This window comes from Halichoerus grypus, chromosome 1 (genome assembly GCF_964656455.1).
Source record: "Halichoerus grypus chromosome 1, mHalGry1.hap1.1, whole genome shotgun sequence".
Taxonomy (NCBI): domain Eukaryota; kingdom Metazoa; phylum Chordata; class Mammalia; order Carnivora; family Phocidae; genus Halichoerus; species Halichoerus grypus.
The window spans coordinates 152,531,772-152,557,994 of NC_135712.1; the positions used below are offsets into that span (position 1 = coordinate 152,531,772).

The 26,223-nt window shown below is 39.0% G+C and overlaps 1 protein-coding gene across 8 annotated transcripts in view; it reads left to right on the plus strand.

Moving 5' to 3' along the window:
- CNOT10 (CCR4-NOT transcription complex subunit 10) overlaps nt 1–26,223 on the plus strand; it is a 78,156-nt gene that overhangs the window by 36,559 nt on the left and 15,374 nt on the right. For 5 of the 8 annotated variants that reach the window (XR_013448429.1, XM_078073907.1, XM_078073891.1 and 2 more), the window contains exons 8-13: nt 1,406–1,523; nt 5,958–6,107; nt 7,649–7,851; nt 13,218–13,339; nt 14,771–14,947; nt 16,326–16,406. Coding sequence is in view for 7 of the 8 variants with exons in the window: in XM_078073907.1 (XP_077930033.1) it covers nt 1,406–1,523; nt 5,958–6,107; nt 7,649–7,851; nt 13,218–13,339; nt 14,771–14,947; nt 16,326–16,406 (851 nt within the window). In the remaining variant the exon portion in view is untranslated. The remainder of the gene's footprint in view (nt 1–1,405; nt 1,524–5,957; nt 6,108–7,648; nt 7,852–13,217; nt 13,340–14,770; nt 14,948–16,325; nt 16,407–26,223) is intronic. The other 3 variants (XM_078073898.1, XM_078073901.1, XM_078073913.1) reach the window with 3 other exon arrangements.

Genomic DNA, 26,223 nt, shown 5'->3' on the forward strand with positions numbered 1-26,223 from the left:
CACTTCAGGATTTTATTAGTTTATACTCAAAACATGTATTAAAGATTAACAGTTCAGCTGTAGCCCAAACCTACCCTTCCAAATGATCTTTGACTTGACAGTACCTCAATTTGACTAACGTTGCTAGAGTATTTGAGATAAAATTACTCCTTCCTTCCACTCCCTCCACCCCACTCCTCCACTGATACATAACGTTTAAGACTGTGGAGGGAAACGGTAGAATTGTGAACGTTCTTGATGCTTTTGGGAAAACTGTTAATTTTAAGTATGAAGTCATAAGGAGAAATAGTTTGGCTTTGAAGTATTGTAGTAGTTTGTACTACAGTTTGTAGTAGGAATGGTTCAGGATAATTGACCCTAGGAATCCTAGGCAGGATCCAGATTAGTCACTGGGTCAGTACTCAAGTGATTTTTGAGGAGAACAAATTGTAGCCAAAGTCTGAGGAGGTAGACTTGAGGCTAAGAGAGAAAAGCCTAACTAGCCAGCTAACCATTATCAAACCTTTTTTGAGATAAAAGACATGATCCCTGCCTTAATGGAAGCTATATTCACAGGGGAGAGAGAAACAGTAAAATAAATAATTGTAATGCCGGGTAGTAGTAATACCTAAATCAGGAGGAAGTATTGCTACCCGGAATAAGCTTTGGAAGCCCTTGTTCCTCAATGACCAGGAGGCAGAGCAAAGCATGAACAAGGACTTAGAAGAAAAGCCTATAGCTAAGCTAAAGTGAATAAATGATGAGACCAGGATTCCTGATGTCCTCTTGGATGGATGTTTAGTCTGCAGATCTATGCATGCTTTTGCATTCTAAATAGGTATGATACAGATGATCCTCCACTAGGAGGATTCTTAGGGGAGGTGAAACATGGTCTGCCATCCAAAATGTGATCTTTGTCACAAGCAAGATTAGCTCTTGAAAATAAGGCATTCTGTTAGGCAATTCTTCCATCCACAGAATGACACTTTTTTTTTTCCTATTTGGAAAGGCATTGGATTATTTGTGTCCCTTTGGGTTCTAATGAAGGTACATCTGTACCCTAAAAAATAAGGGAGACCTCCAGTCTCTCTAAATAGTCATTGAACTGAAGGACCTAGTTAAATTGGCTTCCAAGTAGTAGTATAATAAATGAAGACAGTCTGTTGTTGATCTGCAGACTGTATTCTTATACATATGTACTGCGTGTTATTTTTTTTAGGCAGACCCTTAATTCAGTTGATAAGGTGCTCTCTGATAGGTTTAATTTTTTTAGATCGTGAAAGCAATGAAAAATTGCTAGTTTTTTGTGAGCATGATTTAAATGATTCATTTATGCTCTTGAATACATGCCAATACAGCAGTGTGATTATGATCTCACAATAGACATCTGAAAACAAAATATAAGCAACTTATATTTTCTTTACAGTCTGCACCCTCTCTATTTCTTAAAAGCAATTTTGAGTACTTAAGAGGCAATTATCGAAAAGCTGTGAAGCTATTAAATAGTTCAAACATTGCTGAACATCCAGGATTCATGAAAACAGGTAAAAGAAAATTGTGAAATTCTAGTATTTTTTCTGGCTCTTCTGTCTTTTGTTGTTTATTTCCTATAGTGCTCTTCAGTGTGATTTTTGCTATTTTTTTTATTTTTTTATTTTTATTTTTTATGACAGAGAGGGAACACAAGCAGGGGGAGTGGGAGAGGGAGGAGCAGGCTTCCCACAGAGCAGGGAGCCCGATGCGGGGCTCGATCCCAGGACCCTGGGATCATGACCTGAGCTGAAGGCAGATGCTAAATGACTGAGCCACCCGGGAGCCCCGCTAATTTTTTTAAATGAAATGTTTTATTATTTCTGCCGCAGAAAATTCTTAGAATTTATTCTATTATTTGTTTCCACTTTATTTATTTTATAGATTTATTTATTTTAGAGTGGGAGTGAGCATGGGGAGGGGCAAAAGGGGGGGAGCAGAGAGAGAGAGAGAGAGAGAGAAGCAGACTCCCCACTGAGTGCAGAGCCTGAGGCTGGACCGATCCCAGGACCTGTGCCAAAACCAAGAGTTGGATGCTTAACCTACTGAGCCACCCAGGTGCCCCTATTTGTTTCCATTTTAGAGGAAGCTTCGGGGCTCCTGGGTGGCTCAGTGGTTGAGCGTCTGCCTTCGGCTCGGGTCACGATCCCAGGGTCCTGGGATCAAGCTCCACATCGGGCTTCCTGCTCTGCGGGGAGTCTGCTTCTCCCTCTCCCACCCCCCCTGCTTGTGTTCCCTCTCTCTCTGTCAGATAAATAAATAAAATCTTTAAAAAAAAAAAAAAAAAGAAGCTTCACTCCTTTACTTTTCTCTCACCTCATGTATGCTTTCTTTCATTTCATTTTTTTTTTTTTAAGATTTTATTTATTTGAGAAAGAGAGAGTACAAGCAGGGGGAGCGGCAGAGGGAGAGGGAGAAGCAGGCTCCCTGCTGAGCAGGGAGCCCAATGTGGGGCTCGATCCCAGGACTCCAGGATCATGACCTGACCCGAAGGCAGACACTTAACCGACTGAACCACCCAGGTGCCCCCATTTCATTTTTTAATACCAGCTTACAAATTATGCCCAGGACATAAGGTCCTTGGACTTTTACTTTGTGAAATGAGATCTTTTAAGGAAATGAGATGATAATGTTTTTACTTTTCCCTTTTCTCCCGTAAAAGCTATGACCATATGATGATTTTTTTAGATTAACTATATCAAAAATATTTCTATAAAGCTGGGAAGATAATTATCATTATCTGTTTTCTATTTCAAAAGTTTTTTTAAAATATTTTATTTATTTATTTGTCAGAGAGAGTGCACAAGCAGGGGGAGCGGCAGAGGGAGAAGCAGGCTCCCCACTGAGCAGGGATCCCGATGGGGGACTCAATCCCAGGACCCCGGGATCATGACCTGAGCCGAAGGCAGATGCTCAACCTACTGAGCCACCCAGGCGTCCCTGTTTATAGAGAGTTTTATTTATTTATTTATTTATTTTAAGATTTTATTTATTTACTTGACAGACACAAAGTGAGAGAAGGAACACAAGCAGGGGGAGTGGGAGAGGGAGAAGCAGACTTCCTGCCTAGCATGGAGCCCGACGCAGGGCTCAATCCCAGGACCCTGGGATCATGACCTGAGTCGAAGGCAGACATTCAACAACTGAATCACCCAGGTGCCACTAGAAAGTTTTTTTTTTTTTTAAAGATTTTATTTATTTGAGAGAGAATGAGAGAGAGCGAGTACATGAGAGGGGGGAGGGTCAGAGGGAGAAGCAGGCTCCCTGCCGAGCAGGGAGCCCGATGCGGGACTCGATCCAGGGACTCCAGGATCATGACCTGAGCCAAAGGCAGTCGCTTAACCAACTGAGCCACCCAGGCGCCCGCCCCTAGAAAGTTTTAACGAGGTTTAAGCGTCAGCTTAAGCATCCAGCTCTTGATTTTGGCTCAGGTCATAATCTCAGGGTAGTGAGATCGAGGCCTGCATCGAGCTCAGTGCTGGGTGTGGAGCCTGCTTAATTAAGATTCTGTCTCTCCCTCTGCTCTTCTCTGTGTCTAAAAAAGAAAGGTTTTTTTTTGTTTGTTTTTTAAAAAAAGTTTTAATGAGTTGCTTAATACGGTTGGTAAAATGAAAGGTAAAATTTGGGGCCTTCTTTTAAGTTCACATCATTGCTATTTTATGGGGAGAAAGGGGGAAAATCCATTTATTCAAGAAATGAAGTCAAACTATTGAAAATGCTTTATCCCAAATTTAAAATGCAAAGATGGGGACGCCTGGGTGGCTCAGTTGGTTAAGCCTCTGACTCTTGGTTTCAGCTCAGGTCATGGTCTCAGTGTTGTGAGTTTAAGCCCCAGGTTGGGCTCTGCACTCAGCGTGGAGTCTGCTTAAGATTTTTTCGCCCCTCTGCGCCTCCCCCCTTCACATGCACATGCACCCGCACTCACTCTCAAATCAATCAATCAATCAATCAATCAATAAAATCTTAAAATGCAAAGGATGAATAAGGTTTTTGGGGATGTTTTCTTTTAGATTCTATCCAGATACGAAGATAGAACACACATGCAGGGGCGCCTGGGTGGCTCAGTCGGTTAAACGGCTGCCTTTGGCTCAGGTGGTGATCCCAGAGTCCTGGGATCAAGCCCGGAGGCGGGCTCTCTGATCAGCAGGAAGTTGGCTTCTCCCTCTCCCTGCAGCTCCCCCTTGTTGTGCTCACGCGCTCGCTCGCTCTCTCTCTCTCTCTCTCTCTCTCTCTCTCCCCCTGTCAAATAAATAAATGAAAGAAAATCTAAAAAAAAAAAAAGCACACCTGCAGACATACTCACCTCCCGCCGCTTTACCCGTTCTGTTAAGTGGGGTTGTAAAAGATGGAGAAAAGCAATTTGTTCCATTGCAGTTCTCTTGGATATTCTGTTTATTCTGAGTACCAATTTTTAATTGTGCTAAATTTTCATTTTTGCTGTTTTATTGTCATAATTTCCCCTCAGAGTCCCATAACACCCAAACACTGAATGATCTTTAAGACTAAAAATTCAGTATCCTTTGAGAAAATTTTGCTTAGGATTGTCTTGATGCAGATTTCAGAATCAATATTTTTAGGCTCTACAGTGGAGTGAGGAGCAGGACATACAGTTGACTACTCAACAGTTAAGATGACCTAATGGGAAAGATTTTTATATAGTAGTTATGTATTTTACATACTGAATTTTTTATAGTTATTAATTTAAAATATTTTCTCATGTACAATTATTTTTTGCTGCTGATAAAATATGCTTATTGGAAAAGATTCAGGAGTAGAATGTTTCTTAAATTGTTCACAGTGCCACTACCAGAGGTGGCCTCCTTTAAACATTTTAATGTGTTTCCTCTGTCTTCCCCAGAAGCCTACTATTTGTCTTTTTAAAATACCGTTGCTCAATTTAAGAACACATCCGAAGAAAATCTTTAGATTTTAGTATTAAGCATTGAATATCCTGAGTGTTAATTTTGTCAGTCTGATCTGGTATTTTATATCATTGTGGAAAAGACAATCAGTAAATTGTTTTGGAGTATTTGGGAAGCAGTTTAGAAGAAGAAAACTAAAGCTTGGATTGCTTTCATTACAGCAAAGTAAAACCCAGAGGAATGAAGGGTTGAAAGCAACTAAAGAAAACTTGAATATTTTAATTTGGGGGGGGGGGGATACTTGATTTATCCAAAATGCAAGAACCATAGATTTTAGAAAAGATGATTAAATTTCACCACATAAAAATGTAAAACTTTTTATGATTAAATGCACACACATACACACTGAAGCAGGTCATAAGACAGATGACACACTGGCTTTGGGGGGAGTATTTGAAATAGATGTGACAGAAGGTTTCTATAATATACTAACAGGTAACCAATAGGAAAAACATCTGTAACCAAATAAAAAAAATGGGTAAAGAACAGAAAGAAGCAGTGTATTACAGGATAAGAAATACAAATGCCTAACAAGCTTGAGAAGATAGATGCTCAGCCTTAGTGATAATTAAAGAAGTGTGAGCTAAAAGAACAGTGAAGACTTTAAACAAGCAAGAGCAGGATTTTATATATTGTTTAATGTATTCTTGCTACTCATGTAGTATGTTTCCATATATACTGATTCTTTCCAGTTTCTACATAATATTTTGTTGTGTGGATGCAGTGCATATAATGTTACTAATAAATACTTTTTGTCCTTTGCATTATTATATTATTTGCCCACAATTATTTAAAAATCAGAAGAAAAGATTAAGCAGGCTAACAAAATCAATGGGTAGGGTTTATCACCTTTAATAAAAGATTATAAAAGGAAAGGAGCTTAGAAAATTTTCAGATGTCCTGAATTTCAGATGCCTTATAAACTTTTCTATAAGGACCAGGTGGAATTCCTGTTGCATTGCCAATTTTTGTGTGGCGTATGTCAACAGTAACATTTTTGGACAAATTTATTTGTGTTTTTGTCAGGTGAATGCTTGAGATGCATGTTCTGGAATAATCTTGGTTGCATCCATTTTGCCATGAGCAAGCACAATTTGGGAATTTTCTACTTTAAAAAGGCTCTGCAGGAGAATGACGGTGTTTGTGCACAGCTCAGTGCAGGCAGCACTGATCCAGGTGAGCCCATCGCTGGGGGACAGCTCGTATCTTCCTACTTGAGAGATGATATTAAAGAGCAAGCATCTGAGCACCGAGTAGTGTAGAAAATTGTTGAGTCACTGTGTTGTATGCCTAGCACTAGTATAACAAGGTAAGTAAATTATACTGGGATTTAAAAAGTAATTTTTTGTTTTTGGTAAAGAATAAATAGGTAGATAGTGATCAAGTGTCTGGTCAGAATGCATCCATATGTGCCTGCCTACAATTAACATCGACCCTGCCCAACGGGTTTGACTCCGGAGACTTTTGGTAGATATGGCTACTTCAAATAGCAAGGTGGTAGGAGTAATTATCAAAGAAATTTATAAATTACATTTACTTTTTCATGGATTTGAAAATCAGTAATCACACATGGTAATGTTATAAAGCAAAGTATGTTGCTAAGATTTCTCGACTCGTTTTTTTGGTGTTTTTTTTTGTTGTTGTTGTTTTGTTTTGTTTTGTTTTTTAAGTAAGCTATATGCCCAATGTGGGGCTTGAACTCACAGCCCCGAAATTAAGAGTTGCATGCTTTACCAACTGAGCCAGGCAGGTGCCCCTAAACTAGTTTTATTATCGCTTCTTTCCAGGGTTTCACCTGGGATGTTACAGGCAGCACCTGACAGTCTTTTTTACTTCTTTATTTTTTTGCACCTGACAGTCTTTGAGCAAATTCCTGAAGTTTCTTACTTTAATATTCATATGATACGTTGATCCTGGATTCATTGATCCTTGACCTGGAATGCTTAAAATCAAGCAATTATTTAGCTTTTTTAACCATAAAAAAACTGATGAAAAGTGTATCCAAAATCATAAGTAGTCTTATTTTATTGTAGACTGTGAAACTTTGAATAAGTGAGTGAACCATAGTCATTGTAGGTACAATATATTAATTTTTATTTTCATAGTAAAGTTCCCAGACTCCTGCTAACATTAGCTGAATACTTCTGGTTAAGAAAGCACATGACAATAAAATGGCTAACCAAAATGAAAGTTAAAAAAGAAAGTGAATCTTCTGAAAAGGTGGAAAGGTGGTTAAAGATTCATAGGAGTCAGTGGGTCCTATCTATTTTGTTTGCCTTTCTGGACCATTGTTACCTGGGGAGCTGGCAAATGAGAAGAGACATCGCTGGCCACACCAGCACAAGCAACTGAGATGACTGTGGAGGATATTTGTGGGGTTGAGGATGAAGATCATCACTACTAGAGAGCTATTACAACCTTACACTGGGCCGGAACACCTGGGTGGCTCAGTCGGTTAAGCATCTGCCTTTGGCTCAGGTCATGATCCTGAATCCTGGGATCCAGCTCTGTGTCGGGAGTCTGCTTCTCCCTGTCCCTCTGCTGCTCCCCTTGTTTGTGCTCTCTCTGTCAAATAAAATCTTCAAAGAAACACAAAACTTCACACTGAGGTCCTTGGTATTAAACAAGGTAGTATTTAAGTATTTAGTGGAATAAATGTTTTCAGTGTAACTTATTTTTAATCTAATGTTTTCTTCTTACCTAATTTGTATCATTAGGCAAGAAATTTTCGGGAAGACCCATGTGTACATTACTAACCAACAAGAGGTATGAGTTGCTGTATAACTGTGGCATTCAGCTTCTTCACATTGGAAGACCTCTTGCTGCCTTTGAGTGTCTGATTGAAGCTGTTCAGGTTTATCATGCAAATCCCCGCCTCTGGCTAAGGTTGGCTGAATGCTGCATTGCTGCAAATAAGGGGGTGAGTGCTCCTTGGGTATCTTATACACTCCCCCCCAACTTGTTACATAGAAAGCAGAAAATACTTGAAAACACACAAGACCTCATTCCCTTTATAACTCTCAGAGAATTTATAGGGCGCCTGGGTGGCTCAGTTGGTTAAGCGACTGCCTTCGGCTCAGGTCATGATCCTGGAGTCCCGGGATCGAGTCCCGCATCGGGCTCCCTGCTCAACAAGGAGCCTGCTTCTCCCTCTGACCCTCTCCCCTCTCATGTGCTCTCTCTCTCATTCTCTCTGTCTCAAATAAATAAATAAAATCTTTAAAAAAAAAGAAAATAACTCTCAGAGAATTTATAAAGATAGTCTGTTCTTCAACAGTTGGACAAAAGATTTAGTTTCTTAAAGTCATTTGTTAACATTCTGGTTCTTAAAGTATAGCAGCCTGTATCAGCAGTCACATTAAAGAGGCGAAGCCAGCGAGAGGGTCGTATCTGTTGGAACAGTGGTCTGCTAGCTGCTGGGGCAGGGGCCGTATCATCTGCTGGCCTGAGAATGGTATGTGCACCGGCTGGTTAGGGAAGGGCTAAGACCATGAGTGTGCAAAGAACTGTACAACACTGCATTTCCTTCAGTGGGGAGGGGCTTTACTTTTGATTCAGTAAATGGTTCAGAGTTCATGGATTATCAAGCTGTCTCTCTCACACCTTTGTCCACAGTGACTGTGAGAAATAGGCCAGTTTACATGGCTGTCCTTGCCTAGAACATCTGCACGTGGTGGTTGGTAGAAGCCTTTGGAATCTCAAGTGGGGAGTGGTCAGTGGGAGTAGGAGAAAGACAGGTTCTATCAGAATTAACAGATGCCTGTATCACCCCATTTCTTACCCACCCCCCACCCTTGCTGCACTCTTTGGCTGTGTGGAGATTGGGAGGCCTGGCACCTGGGGTTTGTCTGCCATAGGTGATATAGATGTTTTTGCTGCTCCTATTGCTGAACAGCACTTCCTGAGAAGCAGCTGCAAAAACTAGCATTTAGAAGTATGTTTGCCTGGCAGTTTTCACACATGATACTTAAGTTGTTCATGATTTGGGTATACCACTGGGGAAAGAGATAAGTGCTATCTTTGAAGGGCTTTAATCATTTATATAATTGTAATTTGCCTTTTAAAAAAGGACAACTTTTTTTTTTTTAAGATTTTATTTATTTGACAGAGAGCACAAGCAGGGGGAACAGCAGGCAGAGGGAGAAGCAGGCTCCCTGCTGAGCAAGGAGCCCGATGTGGGACTTGATCCCAGGACCCCAGGATCATGACTCGAGCCAAAGATAGACGCTTAACCGACTGAACCATCCAGGTGCCCTAAAAGACAACTTTCTTACTGGATATTTCTTAAATTAGCTGACAATTTTAGGCAGTATTTATACTTTTTTAAAACAAGAATCTCTAGAAATTGGGGCGCCTGGGTGGCTCAGTCATTAAGCGTCTCCCGTTGGCTCGGGTCATGATCCCAGGGTCCTGGAATCGAGCCTCATATCGGGCTCCCTCCTTGGCGGGAAGCCTGTTTCTCCCTCTCCCACTCCCCCTGCTTGTGTTCCTGCTCTTGCTGTCTCTCTCTCTGTCAAATAAATAAATAAAATCTTTAAAAAAAAAAAAAAAAAAGAATCTCTAGAAATTGCTTATTCTCTTTAATTCATTCATGAATTTAAGTGTTGGAGACCTCTCATTTGGACAGTTATTGGAAACCAGGGAATTAGATCTTCCTAGGAGTAGAGAAATACAGTAAGGTTTAATATTTTCTTTTAAAATTACTTATTTTTAGAAATAGTACCTTTAGGATAGTCTTCATTCTGTGGATTTTATTATGAAGTCCCCATCCTCCCATTTTCTTGTACAAATTTCTAATTTTTTAAAAAAGACTTTATTTATTTAATGGGGTGCCTTCAGCTCAGGTCATGATCCCAGGGTCCTGGGATCGAGGCCCGCGTCAGGGTCCCTGCTCAGCAAGAAGCCTGCTTCTCCCTCTCCCACTCCCCCTGCTTGTGTTCCCTCTCTTGCTGTGTCTCTCTCTGTCAAATAAATAAAATCTTTAAAAAAAATTTGTATTTATTTATTTTGAGAGAGAGAGCATGCACAAAAGGGGGGAAGGGGAGGGGCAGAGGGAAAGGGAGAAGCAGACTCCATGCTGAGCAGGGAACCTGATGCGGGGCTCGATCCCAGGATCCTGGGATCATGACCTGAGCCAAAGGCGGACGCTTAACTGACTGAGCCACCCAGGCGGCCCTAAGTTTCTAATTTTTAAAAAATGGTAGGGGTGCCCTGGATGGCTCAGTTGAGCACCCAACTCTTGGTTTCCGCTCAGATCAGGATCTCAGGGTCATGGGAAAGAGCCCTGCATCCGGCTCTGTACTTGGCAGCGTAGAGTCTACTTGGGATTCTCCCTGTCCCTCGTCTGCCCCTCCCCCTGCTCACACGTCTTCTCTAAAACAAATAAGTAAAATCTTTTTTAAAAATGGTAAAGATACTTGATTGCCATAATTTGGTGAATCTTAGAACACTCAGTTTGTGCTACAAATAGGGAATTTGCCAAAAATAATTATCTATGTCTATGCTTCTCCTCCTTCTAAAAAAGATCTAAAGTGCCATAAAAGACAGTAAAAACAACCCCCAAAATACTCCTGAATAAAACCAGAAAACAAAATCCCAATAAGTAGAAATTATAAACTACAAATAAAATTCCATAAAATGTGTTTAGTCAGTATAGAAGGAATGCTGACCAAAGCAGTTTATACGTTCAGAAATAAATTGATTTTGGGGGCACCTGAGTGGCTTAGTCGGTTAAACATTTGCCTTTGGCTCAGGTCATGATTCCTGGGCAAGCCCACATTGGGCTCCCTGCTCATCGGGGACTCTTATTCTTCCTCTGCCCCTTCCCCCGCTTGTGCACTTGCTCGCTCTCGTTCTGTTCTCTCTCAAAATCTTTAAAAATAAGTACTTTTTTTTTTTAAAGATTTTATTGATTTGTTTTTTGACAGAGACACAGCGAGAGAGGGAACACAAGCAGGGGGAGTGGGAGAGGGAGAAGCAGGCTTCCTGCAGAGCAGGGAGCCTGACATGGGGCTCGATCCCAGGACCCTGGGATCATGACCTGAGCCAAAGGCAGACGCTTAACGACTGAGCCACCCAGATGCCCCCAATAAATTCATTTTTGAATAAAAAGAACGAACTTAATTGTTAAATTGGTGATGCTAAGGAGATGATTTATGTCCTGTTTATCTGATGCACATTGCTTCAGACCGCTTTTGTCAGAAGCACAGCTTACGCTTGCTTGGGTAGGTATAATATGTGAGAAATCCTGCTAATTATCAAACGTAGACTTAATTGCAGGGAGAGTATTTAAGCATTTTAAGAGAAGGCTATTAAAATATATAAATGTGGGGCGCCTGGGTGGATCAGTCGTTAAGCGTCTGTCTTCGGCTCAGGTCATGGTCCCAGGGTCCTGGGATCGAGCCCTGCATCGGGCTCCCTGCTCAGTGGGGAGTCTGCTTCTCCCTCTTCCACTCCCCCCGCTTGTGTTCCCTCTCTAGTTGTGTCTCTCTCTGTCAAATAAATAAATCTTTAAAAAAATATATATATATAAATGTACCATTTATTTTTCTTAGTTCTGAAATTCAAATATGTTGAGTGCTGTTGCTGTTATGGCACTATAAAGTAATATTTTAATTACATACGATTCTTCTACATCATGACTGATCTGACACACGTTCTGGCTCTTGGTGTATTATTGAAAGTATTAGTTTATTATTGTGGGTTTTTAGTTCCAGTCCATTTTTGTTTTCATCCGTTGCATCTTCAAATCTAGCCATCTGATTGATCGGCTTGCATGACCTTAAGGATCAGGAAAGAATGTATGGATGAATCATTATAAATTTATCACCACCAGTAGGAAAAGAAGTCAGAATGGAAGTCTTTCCCATAGTGGTTCAGAATATCCACTATCTGTAATTTTTCATTAATATTGCTTGGCTGCATCCTTGACAAAAAATTTCCAATCAGAGAGGTGCCTGGGTGGTTCAGTCGGTTAAGGGTCCAACTCTTGGTTTCCGCTCAGTTCATGATCTCACAGTTGTGGAATCGAGGCCTGCATTGGGCTCTGTGCTCCGTGTGCAGTCTGCTTCAGATTCTCTCTCCCTCTCCCTCACGCTCTCTCAAATAAATAAATAAATAAAGCCTTTATAAAAAGTTTTTAATCAGAGCAGTTTTGTATTTTTTAAGCATGTTGTGTGTTTTTTTTTAAAGGTTTTATTTATTTATTTGACAGAGACAAAGCGAGAGAGGGAGCACAAGCAGGGGGAGTGGGAGAGGGAGAAGCAGGCTTCCCGCAGAGCAAGGAGCCTGATGCGGGGCTCGATCCCAGGACCCTGGGACCATGACCTGAGCGGAAGGCAGACGCTTAATGACTGAGCCACCCAGGCGCCCCAAGCATGTTGTATTTTTTAAGCACTATGTAATATTTTCTGTTTAAAATGAATATGCAAGTGAATCCTTGTTTTATTAGAAGTCATAGATAGTAAGTTATAGTAGGGGCAATAAGTAACAGTACAGAAACATTATGCTTAGAGAAGGACTTTTTGCAGGGCAGAGTTTAGCTCTGTGAGTTCATGGATTGGCTCCAGTTTATTCTGCATATGAGAATCTGCCTGACTTTATATGACTAGTTGGGAATCCACCTGCAGGTAACTCAGAGATTTGGAGTGAAAGGGAAGATAGAGGTAGTTGACACCATCCAGTTCCCATAGTAAGATGATGCATCTTAGTGAAATATCCTAAAATACTGTATATGTGTAAGTAGCTTTTACTCTTTTCAGTTTAATGTTTTACAGGGCTTTAGGATTTTAATTTTCTATAAGGCAAGAATTGTGCCCATGTAAATTTTAACATATAGGTTGTCTGAGTTTATAAGTTGTTGACAATTTAATGCTTTCAATGAAGAAGCACAAGATATGTGTTTTAGAAAGTAGAGCTGCTTCCCTTTTTCATGAGTTTTTGTGGCTCTATATGTTTCCTTAATCTGATGTCGAAGTGCCTGTAATATGCAGCATGGTCCCTGGGATGTAGAATGTTCTAAGTAAATCATTCTAAATAAATGCTTGAGTCATTCTTGAATTGCCTTTTTTCCTTAGAATTACCTCAAAGTTCATATTAAAGTACAGCATGCATCACAGACTTCCCACCCCATGTACTAACTAACTACTCTTCAATGTGGAGCATATTTCGCTCCACATCGATGGATCTTAGGAACTTCCTTGGAGTAACCGGAAAAGTATTAGATCATTTTTCACATCCTGTCTTATAATTGCATTAAATTAATTGGAAATTATTTATATTTTGTAGACTGCTGAACAAGAAACTAAAGGCCTTCCGAGTAAGAAAGGAATTGTACAGTCTATTGTTGGTCAAGGCTATCATCGTAAAATAGTTCTGGCATCACAGTCCATACAGAATACTGTATATAAGTAAGTATTTTGCAAAGAGAAACTATAGATATTTAATACTTCACATAATGTTATTTATAAAAATATGCTTAAGACTTATCACTTTATAGGAGAAATCATTTTGTAACTAGGTTTTATTGCTACTTCAACAAATAGATCCCCATATATAGGTTCACAGTGAATATTATCTGACATAAGAATTCAGTTAATTACATCTATGCTGAAACTGTTGATGGCCTAAGAGACCCTGGTCTATTCAGTACCATTATTCAAAATGTCCAGAAGAGGGCATCTTGATGTTTCTTTTTTTTATATAATTTATCATTGATGCTTTTTATTTAGGTATTTTCTTATAGTCCCTAAAGGTAATTCTTAGTATTTAGAGAGAAAAGTACTAATACATAAAGTAACCAAAGCATTATAAAGCTGGTCACATGTAAACCTTCAGTTGAGTAACTTTTAAATATGAACATCTTTATCTTGTATAAAGATTCCAATTTGGAGTTGCTATTATTTCTAAAGTAGTAGGCTTTGTAAAAAAAAAAAAAAAAAAATTGGCTGTATTTTTTCTTTTCCAAAAAATAAAAATGTTCCACTACCATTTAAAAGTTCTCCCAGGGGCGCCTGGGTGGGTCAGTTGGTTAAGTGACTGCCTTGGGCTCAGGTCGTGGTCCCAGGGTCCTGGGATCGAACCCTGCATCGGGCTTCCTGCTCGGCGGGAAGCCTGCTTCTCCCTCTCCCACTCCCCCTGCTTGTGTTCCCTCTCTCGCTGTCTCTCTCTCTCTGTCAATTAAATAAATAACTAAAATCTTTAAAAAATAAATAAATAAAAGTTCTCCCAACGTTTTAAAATAGTAACGGGCACACAATATTTTGGTCTTAATTTATTTCAACTATAATGCAGATTTTTTTTTTAAGACTTAAGATAAAGGATCATTTTCCTACAATTTCAAAATTATTACTACTTTTCACCTTTTGAACCAATAGAAAGTTATATAAAATCTCAAAAAAATTGTAAGACAAATTTACAAATAAAACATTTTCAAAAGCAAGGATCAACCAAAACAAGGCTCAGATGTGAAAATCTTTTCTTTTCAATTCTTACTATACTTGCCCTTGCCCTCGCTGTAATTTTCCTTGTCTATAACTCTTGTGTTACATTAACGACGACATTGCAGATAACCTTCAAGTTGGTTTCCATCCTTAGTCCCATTCCTAGAGATACATCTTGTATGACGTGTATACTTGCTATGTATTATTCATACTTTTAAATTTTTTGTGTGTAATATTTAGGATTTAGGTTCTTTACAATTCTCTTATAACTGCTTATTTTCAAATTTCTACCTGTCAGCAAATTTTCATTTCCAGTTATATTGGTTTTATTCCTGATAATAGAAAAGTCTTATTTATTTTTACGTTATTTACTTAGCTAATTTGTTTTCGTTTTTTAAGTGATGGACAGTCTTCAGCCATTCCTGTAGCCAGTATGGAGTTTGCAGCCATTTGTCTCAGAAATGCCTTGTTGCTGTTACCTGAAGAACAGCAAGATCCGAAGCAGGAAAATGGGTCTAAAAATAGTAATCAATTAGGTGGGAACACGGAGAGCAGTGAAAGCAGTGAAACTTGCAGGTATTCTAATCCCTTTGACCCCCTTTGGTGAAACCCCTCAGGACTTCATTAGTAAGCCTCTTTGTCCTTTAGATGAATTCCTAAAATCTCGAGCCCGAATTTCCTAAATCCCCTGTTTTGAATAATAAGAAAGGAAAGTATGAATGTTAAGTATTTCTGGAAGAAAGAAATACTGTGAAGACTAAATGAGGAGAGAACCTAAGAAAAGTGGAAAGAGGGGCGCCTGGGTGGCTCAGATGGTTAAGCGTCTGCCTTCGGCTCAGGTCATGATCCCAGGATCCTGGGATCGAGTCCCGCATCGGGCTCCCTGCTAGGCGGGGAGCCTGCTTCTCCCTCTGCCTCTGCCTCTGCCTCTCTCTCTCTCTCTCTCTCTGACTCTCATGAATAAACAAATAAAACATTAAAAAAAAGTATTGCGGGCGCCTGGGTGGCTCAGTTGGTTAAGCGACTGCCTTCGGCTCAGGTCATGGTCCCGGAGTCCCGGGATCGAGTCCCACATCGGGCTCCCGGCTCAGCGGGGAGCCTGCTTCTCCCTCTGACCCTCTCCCCTCTCATGCTGTTTCTCTCTCGCGCTCTCAAATAAAAAAAAAAAAAAAAGTATTGCTGCTGAGCCTAGTGACATTTATAAAAAAAAAAAAAAGAAAGAAAGAAAAGTGGAAAGAAACAACTTTTCATTGATAGGAGGAATAGTTGTAAAGAAATCCTGTTGCTCTCTCAGAGATAGCATTTTGTTTTTATGTTTATTAAAGTAAATACTTAAATCCTAAAATTTCTCCTTTTTTCTTAGCCTATGCCTTTTCTCTTAACATACCATAAACGATTAACCTCAAGAATATTTCTACTAATTTCTAGTTTTTTAGTATAAGTTAAATATTAACCAGTCTCTAGAAATTAAGAGAGCTTCTCGTAATAATAAAACACCATTATATATAAAGTTGTTTTTACACATGGCACCTTTAAATTCAAGTCTTTCATCCCAGCGTTTTTTTCTTGATTATGATAGAAATACATGTATTAAAGAAAATTTGAAACAAAATTGTGGGGGTTTTTTGTTTTTTCCTGCATTGGGGTTATGTTTTACTGTAGTTGATAAAAAGCAATCAGAAGACTGAGAAATGTGTGAAAATACAGGAGTGGTTTCCTTTGTAGAGATATTGTTTACAATTAGAAATTTTTAAAAACAGTATTGTGTACTGGAGGAAAGAAACTGAAATACAGTATAGCTTCAGCACAATGGTTGCTAAGCATTTTGCATTCGTTGTTTTTGGCTCTTGTATATTTTTGGCATAAAAAATTGCATGAGAGTGGGGGTAGGGAAACAATTTTATATTTAATTGTTTATTTGCTCTTCATAATTTAGAGTCTATCTTTATTTTAGCAGTAAAAGCCATGATGGAGATAAATTCATTCCAGCTCCACCTTCTTCTCCATTGAGAAAACAGGAATTAGAAAACTTAAAGTGAGTATCTAAACAAAATTAGGGGCGCCTGGGTGGCTCAGTCCTTAAGCTTCTGCCTTGGGCTCGGTCATGATCCCAGGATCCTGAGATTGATCCCCGCATCAGGCTCCCTGCTCGGCAGGAGGCCTGCTTCTCCTTCTCCCACTACCCCCTGCTTGTGTTCCCTCTCTCGCTGTGTCTCTCTCTCTGTCAAATAAATAAATAAAATCTTTAAAACAAAAATTAGTATAGCATCTATTGCACGTTATTTTTAATCTTCTTTATTTTGTTAATGTTATGAATTATATTGATAGAATGTCAAATGTTAAACCAACCTTTCAATCTTGTGATAAACCCCGCTAGTCACAATGTATTATCTTTTTCTATAAATTGTTGGATTCAGTTTTTTAATATTTTGTTAAGAATATTTGCTTCTTGGGTGCCTGGCTGGCTCACTTGGTGGAGCATGCAACTCTTGATCTTAGGGTTGTGAGTTTGAGCCCCACGTTGGGTGTAGAGATTACTTAAAAATAAAATCCTAAAAGAAAAAAGGCCGTCTTTTACATTTAGCCGCATAATTACCACTTCTGGCTGATTCTAGTTTCCATAAGATATCATTTCCCTTCATTCTGAGGCTCCTCCTTCAACATTTCTTACAATACAGGTCTTAATTTTCCTAGGGTTTTGGGTTTTTTTAATCTGTTTAAATCTACAGTTGTCTTTATTTCATCTTCATTCTTAGAGAATATTTTCACTGAAAACAGAACTCTAGATTGGTAGAGTTTGTTTTTCCTTTCAGTCAGCTCTTTGAAGAGGTCACTGCATTAACTTCAACTTATGTTATTTCTGATTAGAAGTTTATAGTCATTGTACTGAGGTGCCGTTTTTCTATCTGTAGATTGTCTCTGTTTTTCAGCAATTAGACTATGATGAGTCTGAATGCGATTTTCTTCATTTTTACTCTTGCCTTGGAGTTAGTGGACTTTAAGTCTATAAATTTATCTTTCAACAAATTTGATATACTTTGACCATAATTTTTTTTTTTTTTTTTTAAGATTTTATTTATTTATTTGACAGAGACAGTGAGAGAGGGAACACAAGCAGGGGGAGTGGGAGAGGGAGAAGCAGCCCTCCCGCGGAGCAGGGAGCCCGATGTGGGGCTCAATCCCAGGACCCTGGGACCATGACCTGAGCCTAAGGCAGATGCTTAATGACTGAGCCACCCAGGCGCCCCGACCATAATTTCTTCATATTATTTTTGAGTTAGGCTGAATGATACAGCATTACTTTTAAGAATGATTTCAATAATAGAACTGAAAATTAAAATGAAAAAAAAGCCATTATTTCTTTTATTATTATTATTTATTTTTTTTTTTTTTAAGAACCATGATTTCTTACGTTTTGCCTATTGCAAAAGAGTGACAGAAGTACATTTAAACATATATATGTTGCTGGTAGCATTGTCAATTAATGGATGACTTTTGGAAAACATTTATTTATTCCCATTTTTTTCTGACAAACAGTGCTAGCCTTGTGAAAGGTACAGAGGAATTAGAGATAGAGGAAAAAAAACTGCCTTCAAAAGCAGATGATGAGGAGCATCTGGGTGGCTCAGTTGGTTGAGTGTCCGACTCTTGATTTCAGCTCAGGTCTGATGTTAGGATTGTAGGATCAAACCCCACGTGGGGCTCCACGCTCAGTGGGGAGTCTGCTTCTGTCTCCCTCTCCCTTTGCCCCTCCCCCAGCTTGCACACTTGCTCTCTCGCTCTCCCACTCAAATAAATAAATCTTTAAAAAAAAAAAAGCAGATGGCGAACACTTAGGACAAAATGATATTAATTAGTAGTTTAGTTATTAGGTCGTGAGATTTGGGGTATCTCTTTTATTCGTGTGATATTTTATTACCCTGAGAAGTAAAAAATGACCTCATTTTAAAATTTTGCATTTCTTTCAGTCTGCTCAAGGTGCTCAGTCTGATGCCAAGGTTAACTGATGGCTTGTATTTCTTTTTCTTTGAACCTCCTGTTTGTAGAATTTACCATTTTCATATCGGGTTTTTCATCCTTTTTGTTTTTGTAAGAGTTCTTGTATGTTACAGAAATTGGCCTTTTATCATTTCTGAGATTTATGCTTTTAGTTGTAAAACAGAATTCCATAAGTATTCATGTAATGTGTAGAAAGGCCTTCTTGCCTCCAAAGATGAGAGAATAATTCACCTATGTGTTCTAGCACTGTCACAACCACCAATATAAATTTCTGTTTCATCTAGAATGTATTTTATAGAAATGAATAAGGTAGGGGCGCCTGGGTGGCTCAGTCGTTAAGCGTCTGCCTTCGGCTCAGGTCATGATCCCAGGGTCCTGGGATCGAGCCCCGCATCGGGCTCCCTGCTCAGCGGGAAGCCTCCTTCTCCCTCTCCCACTCCCCCTGCTTGTGTTCCCTCTCTCGCTATGTCTCTCTCTGTCAAATAAATAAATAAAATCTTAAAAAAAAAAAAGAAATGAATAAGGTAGGGATCTATCTTTACTGTGTGTAATTTTTCATAGTATAGTCCATTTGATTAACTTCATTTAACTTTCAAATAAAGCATGCAACAGAACTATAAAATGTTAAGATTTTATGTCTAAACAGTTTAAAATTACAATTTTATAAAATAACGTATATGTTTATTTGCATGAAAAAATTGGAGGGATCTATGTCAAAACCTTCATGGTGGTTATCCCTGAATAGTGGAATAACTGATGATTTTTGTTTTCTTATTGGATATCTGTTTTTTCTAACTCTTTAAAAAGGAGGCTATTTCATTAATGTTAGTGAAGCCCCTCCTTGCATGCGTAGTGTTTTTGGAGGAATATTGGCCAGCAGGATATGTCCTTTTCTCTCTCTCTCTCTTTTTTTCCATTTAAATAAAGATGTGCCCTTTTCTTTTTTTTTTTTTTAAGATTTTTATTCATTTGTTTTGAAAGAGAGAGAGCGTATATGTATGTGTGTGAGAGATCGCGAGAGAGCAGGGGGCGGGGCAGAGGCAAAGGGAGAGAGAATCTCAAGCAGACTCCACACCAAGTGCAGAGCCTGACATAGGGCCCAGTCCCACAACCCCAAGATCATGACCTGAGCCAAAATCAAGAGTCAGGTGCTTAACTGACTGAGCCACCCGGATGTCCCCAAGATGTGCCCTTTTCTGATCATATTCTGTCAGATCAACATGTTCATGCCAGGGCATTGCTGTCCATGAGCACAGGGTCCCATGCACCATTCTCACCTAGACAACATCTTTTTATTTCTTTATTTTATTCTGTTGAAGTGTACCATAAATTCCCACTTTGCATTAATGCCCTCTCTGTCCCGGGTTTTATTATGAGGAGGAAAGAATTAATCCTCTGATTATATGGAGGATTAAATCTCATGTTTAGTTAGAAATGAGTTGGTCATTTAAGATTTTGAATGTGGAGTTTTGGTTTTTTGAAACTTGACAAAGTTAATTAAATGTTTTCTTGGGGGCACCTGGGTGGCTCAGTCAGTTGAGCGTCTGCCTTCGGCTCAGGTCATGATCCCAGGGTCCTGGGATCGAGCCCCGCGTCGGGCTCCCTGCTCTGCGGGGAGCCTGCTTCTCCCTCTCCCACTCCCCCTGCTTGTGTTCCCTCTCTCGCTGTCTCTCTCTCTGTCAAATAAATAAATAAAATCTTTAAAAATAAATAAATAAATATAAAAAGCATCAAATTTCAACCATATAACTAAAACCATGCTAGATTTTTGTCCTGAATGGAAATTTGTAAAAACAACGCAAATTAAGTAAAGCTAATCTGTATTTGGTATAACTTGAGCTCATGGGAAAGAGGTGGATTGTAGTGCTCAGCCAGGACAATATTTGGGACAATGCTTTGATTTGCCAAAAAAATGTACTGTTTTCCCCCAGTGTTCCTCATGTTTTCTAGAGATGTCTTTCTTTATGGATCCACCTGCATTTTATATTTATCTAAGGGGTTCATCTATTTTTAATAGGTTATTGTGTGTGATAAAAATCTTAGTACAAAAAGTTACATAGTGTAGGGGCGCCTGGCTGGCTCAGTCAGAAGAATGTACGACTCTTGATCTCAGGGTCGTGAAGTTTGAGCCCCATGTTAAGGTGTATAGATTACTTAAAAATAAAATCTTAGAAAGAAAAAAAAGTTGGATAGTATAAGTAAAATTTGACCCATCCCAGTCCTCTGTTTCTAAGATCTTCCCTGAGGGGCGACCAGTTACCAGTTTCTTGTATGTCCTTCCAGTGAGATTTCTCATTCCTGTGCCAGTGTATGTATATATGGTAATTTTTACACTAGCAATTGGATAGTGTCCCCATCTTGTTCCATACCCTACTTTTCCCATTTGACAATGTATCTTTAGAAATTGCTCTGCATTGGTACAAAGCTCTGTTTCATTCTTTCTAATAGGTGCATAGAATTGCATTATATGGATATGACATACTTCATCATTCCTTTATATTTAGTTGTTTATAATGTTTGTCTTTGATGTTACAAATAATGCTGCAGTGAGTATCATTGTACACAGTTTTTAAGGAGAATCCTTAATGAATAAGGTATTTTAAACAGTTTTTAAATTGGATTTAATTTTTACAAATTTATTTGAGTACTAATCTTAGGATGGCTTTATGCAATTTAACAAGTATATTATTCTCTAATGGTTGAACAGCTGCAGAGTTGTGTAAATTAATTTTGCCTTCTGAAAGTGGCATTAAAGAGAAGGGTATGTGCAGAGTGGCATACTTCCTCTCTGAATTTTGTACCCTCCAAGGCACAACTCTTTGCTTTCCATGTGCCCTAATAGGAGGATTGATGATTTTCAGAGAAAATAAAATTACTTCCCTATTTTTGTGGAAAGGGGCAAAGGGTCTCCATTGGGAATTCCATCATCATAAATTGAGGTAAAGATGGGTTTGCTGGTATATATTAACCTTTTTTCTTATGGAGCAGATGGGAGAAAGGAAATGGAACAAGAGGGAAGGAGCCTTAGGGTAGATTGATAAAAAGAACTGCTATGCAAGACAGTAGTAATGGTAATGTGGAGACAAATGGTGCAGGGAAGGAGTCGTAAAAGATTTGTGTCGTAATTTTCAAAGCTATAAAAGCTCATAATGCAGTTGGGCGTGTTAAAGGGCAGTTCTGTGGCAGGAGCCAGCTGTCTTCTATAGAAGGAAGGAGACTGAGTACATTGGTTTTCTGTTAAGATCACGGAATTCTTAGAGATTTCATCTTTTTCTGACCTGAATTCTTTTATGTGATTGGAAATGTGTGTGTGACTAGTGTATAGTTTAGTTTTTATGGACTATTATCTTTGACCCCTTGTGCCCTATAATACCCAAGACACCAATGTAAAACCTCATTTCCTATTTCCAGCATAACTAATATGCAGTAAATTATCATGAGTGTTATAATGGCCGCTTCCTTTGGTATGGGTTCACAGCCTCTTGAGTACTTTCATTTTTTTCGTTTGTATATAAATGAAGATGGGTCCCCAAAAATATTCATTCTAACCAAGTTTCAAGAATGTTTTTTGAAGACAGATGACACCTGAAGCAATTAATGAGATTCTATATTAGAATTAAGAAAGATTTCAGAAAAATATTCTCACAATTAAAACAGAAATTTACCCCACATCAAGAAATGTCTCAGAAATCAACTAAGCAGTTTAATTGTGAGGCTGAGATGAACAGATGAACACTGTTAGAGTATTGTTCAGTTCCTGAATCATTCCGAGCTCTGCAAAGCCATCAGTTTCATTCAATTAGGAAAGCACACACACACATACACACATTCTACAGCCTTAAATTAAATAAATGCTATGACTTAAAATTTTCAAAGAAAAGGTGATTCTATTTCTAGGTACGTACGCAAGATAAATGAAAACTTGTACATACAATAAATCATAGCAACTTTACTCATGATAGAGAAAAACTAGGAGTAGTCCAGTAACCATTAATAAGAGAACAGATAACTAAATTATAATCCACTATATACACTGGAATACTATTCAGCTATAAAAAGCAACAAATTATTGATGCACAAGTCAATATGAATGAATCTCAAAACATTTTGTGTTTCTTTTATGCAGTGTAAGGTATCTACAGTATGATTCCATTTATGCCATTTATATGACAGGCAAAACTATACAAAACTAATTTATGTTAATAGAAATCAGCAGTGGTTGGGAGGAATTGACTGGAAGAATCTTTCTGCAGTGATAGAAATGTTCTGTATCTTAACTGGGCTGGTGGTTACATGTATATATTCAAACTCATCAAACTGTACACTTCAAGTGATGCATTTTAGTGTATATAAATTATATCTCATTAAAATTTTAAGGTATTGGATCTCAGTGGCTCAGTCAGTAGAGCATGCGACTCTTGATCTCGGGGTTGTGAGTTTGAGCCCCATGTTGGGTGTAGAGATCACTAAAAAAAAATATAATTTTTAAGGTAGTTTTAAATTTTACAAAAATTAATATAATTCTAAATATATTCTTTTGAGGGGCACCTAGGTGGCTCACTCAGTTAAGCATCTGCCTTTGGCTCAGGTCATGATCTCAGGGTCCTGGGATCGAGCCCCACATTGGAGTCTCTGCTCAGCAGGAGTCTACTTCTTCTGTGCTCTCTTTCTCCCTCTCTCTCTTGTTCTCTTTCAAATAAAAAACTAAAATAAAATAATATATTCTTTTGGGAAATATAATTTAACCACTAATGATTGGTACATGGTCAGTTTCCCTTATATATCACTTACGAGGTGGCAGGACATGAAAAATTTGGTTTCTTGGGGCGCCTGGGTGGCTCAGATGGTTAAGCGTCTGCCTTCAGCTCAGGTCATGATCCCAGGGTCCTGGGATGGAGCCCCACATCGGGCTCCTGGCTCAGCGAGGAGCCTGCTTCTTCCTCTCCCTCTGCCTCTCTCCTGCTCATGCTTTCTCTCTCTCTCTCTCTCTCTCTGTATCTCTGTGTCTCAAATGAATAAATAAAATCTAAAAAAAAAAAAAATTTTGGTTTCTTAACAACAACAAAAAAAAACCCTGTTTGTAGTTAGCATGTATTCCTTAGACCCTAAGGTTGCAGTATCTGGTACGAAAGCCACTTACCAGGTCACTACTAAGCACGTGAAAGGTGCACTGTTTAAGTGTATGGTACAAGGAGGGATTTCAAAACTTATAACCAAGAACAATGTAAAATGTATTAGTAATTTTTTATATTGATTGTATGTTGAAATGATATAGTAGATTATTTTAAATATGTTAAAACTAAATAATTTCACCTGTTTCTTCTACTTTAACGTGTTTATTAGAAAATTTAAAATTAGGGGCGCCTGGGTGGCTCAGTCGTTGAGCATCTGCCTTTGGCTCAGGTCATGATCTCAGGGTCCTGGGAACGAGCCCCACGTTGGGCTCCCTGCTCCGCGGGAAGCCTCCTTCTCCCTCTCCCACTCCCCCTGCCTGTGTTTCCTCTCTCACTGTCTCTCTCTCTCAAATAATAAAATCTTTTAAAAAAAGAAAATTTAAAATTATACTTACAGCTCCAATTATATTTGTATTGGACAGTGCTGCTCTGAGTTTTTATTTTTATCTTTTTAAAGATTTATTTATTGGGGCGCCTGGGTGGCTCAGTTGGTTAGGCGACTGCCTTCGGCTCAGGTCATGATCCTGGAGTCCCGGGATCAAGTCCCGCATCGGGCTTCCTGCTCGGCAGGGAGTCTGCTTCTTCCTCTGACCCTCCCCCCTCTCATGTGCTTGCTCTCTCTCATTCTCTCTCTCTCAAATAAATAAATAAAAAATCTTTAAAAAAAAATAAAATAAAATAAAGATTTATTTATTGAGGGGCACCTGGGTGGCTCAGTCGGTTGAGTGTCTGCCTTCAGCTGGGGTCAGGATCCCAGGGTCCTGGGATTGAGCCCCACGTTGGCCTTCCTGCTCAGTGGAGAGCCTGCTTCTCCCTCTCCCTCTCCTGCTCCCCCTGCTTGTGCTCTCTCTCAAATAAATAAAATATTAATTTTTTAAAAATGTGATTAATCACTTTTTTTTAAAGATTTTATTTATTTGACAGAGAGCGAGAGAGAGAACACAAGTAGGGGAGTGGGAGAGGGAGAAGCAGGCTTCCTGCGGAGCAGGGAGCCCAATGCGGGGCTTGATCCCAGGACCCTGGGACCATGACCTGACCTAACGACTGAGCCACCCAAGCACCCTCTTTTTTTTTTTTTTTTTTTTAAAGGTTTCTTTATTTTAGAGAGTGTGAACTGGGGGTGTGGTTCAGAGGGAGAGGGAGAGAAATCAAGCAGACTCCCCAACTGAGCACAGAGCCTGACATGGGTTCAATTCCAGGACCCTGAGATCATGACCTGAGCTGAAACCAAGAGCCAGACACCCAACTCATTCAGCCACTGAGGCAACCCTTACTTTTTTCTTTTATTGACCATGCTTTTCATGTCCTATCTAAGAATCCTTTGCCAAATTCAAAGACATAAGGGTTTACCCCTATGTTTTCTTCTAAGAGTTTTATAGTTTTACGTGTTACATTTAGGTCTTTTATCTGTTTTTCAGATAATTTTTATATATGATACGAAGTAAGCGCTCAACTTAATTCTTTCGCATACTAGTACCTTATTAACAGGAAAGAAATAAGTTCATAGGCCTAATTAGTCACATATTAACATTTCATTGTTGCACAGTGGTTTATTATTTTTTTTATTTTTTATTTTTTTAAAGATTTTATTTATTTATTTGAGAGAGAGAGCACAAGAGGGAGGAGCAGGAGAGGGAGAAGCAGACTCCCTGCTGAGCAGGAAGCCCGATGCGGGACTTGATCCCGGGACTCCAGGATCATGACCTGAGCCGAAGGCAGTCGCTTAACCAACTGAGCCACCCAGGCGCCCTGCACAGTGGTTTAATAACCAGCTTAGGTATATGTACTGATTTTTACATGTTGCATATTATAGGACATCTTTGTTATTCATTCTGAGATTGTGATTTTTAATTTCTGAAACTAAAATGGAACTGCTCTAGAACTTGGAAAACAGTATAACAGAACTGGAAAAGGGCAGGAAGTAATTTGGGGGCCCACATGGGAAATGTTTGTATGAGAAATTAAAATCACAGCATATAGAATAAAAGTGAGGGGCACCTGGGTGGCTCAAGTCATTAAGCTTCTGCCTTTGGCTCAGGTCATGATCCCAGGGTCTTGGGATCGAGCCCCGCATCAGGCTCCCTCTCTCGCTTCCTCTGCTTGTGTTCCCTCTCTCGCTGTGTCTCTCTCTGTCAAATAAATAAATAAAATCTTAAAAAAAAATAAAAAAATAAAAAATAAAAATGAAATTTCAATTTGTCTTTTTTTTTGTTTAATAAGAGGCTCAAAAATGGATAAAAGGAAGTGTTCAGGTCACATTTAATTAAGCCCAGTTAAGTTGTTCTACAAGTATAAATTATAAAACTTTAATTAGTTCATTTAGAATTTGATGTAATACTCAGTGGATGATTTCCCATTCAGTTAAAGAGGACCTCCCATGACCCAATGTTTGAGAGAAGATGAATCAAACAAATGGTTGATGACATAAATATTATAGGCAGTTCTAGTGTACTTATGGAATCCAGTTTCTTTTGGTTTTGGCCTAGTGGTTATATTATAGCTCATGAGACATACCTAAAACAGAATTACGGCTGAAAATCTTTTGAATCTCCTATTGTTCTTACATCTGAGTGTGTGGTTCTATTGAAATGTATCCATCTATAATCAATTCCACCAAAGAAGGAACCTGCATATGTGACATTTCCTTCACATCATAAGCAGTGTTCATATTGACAGGGC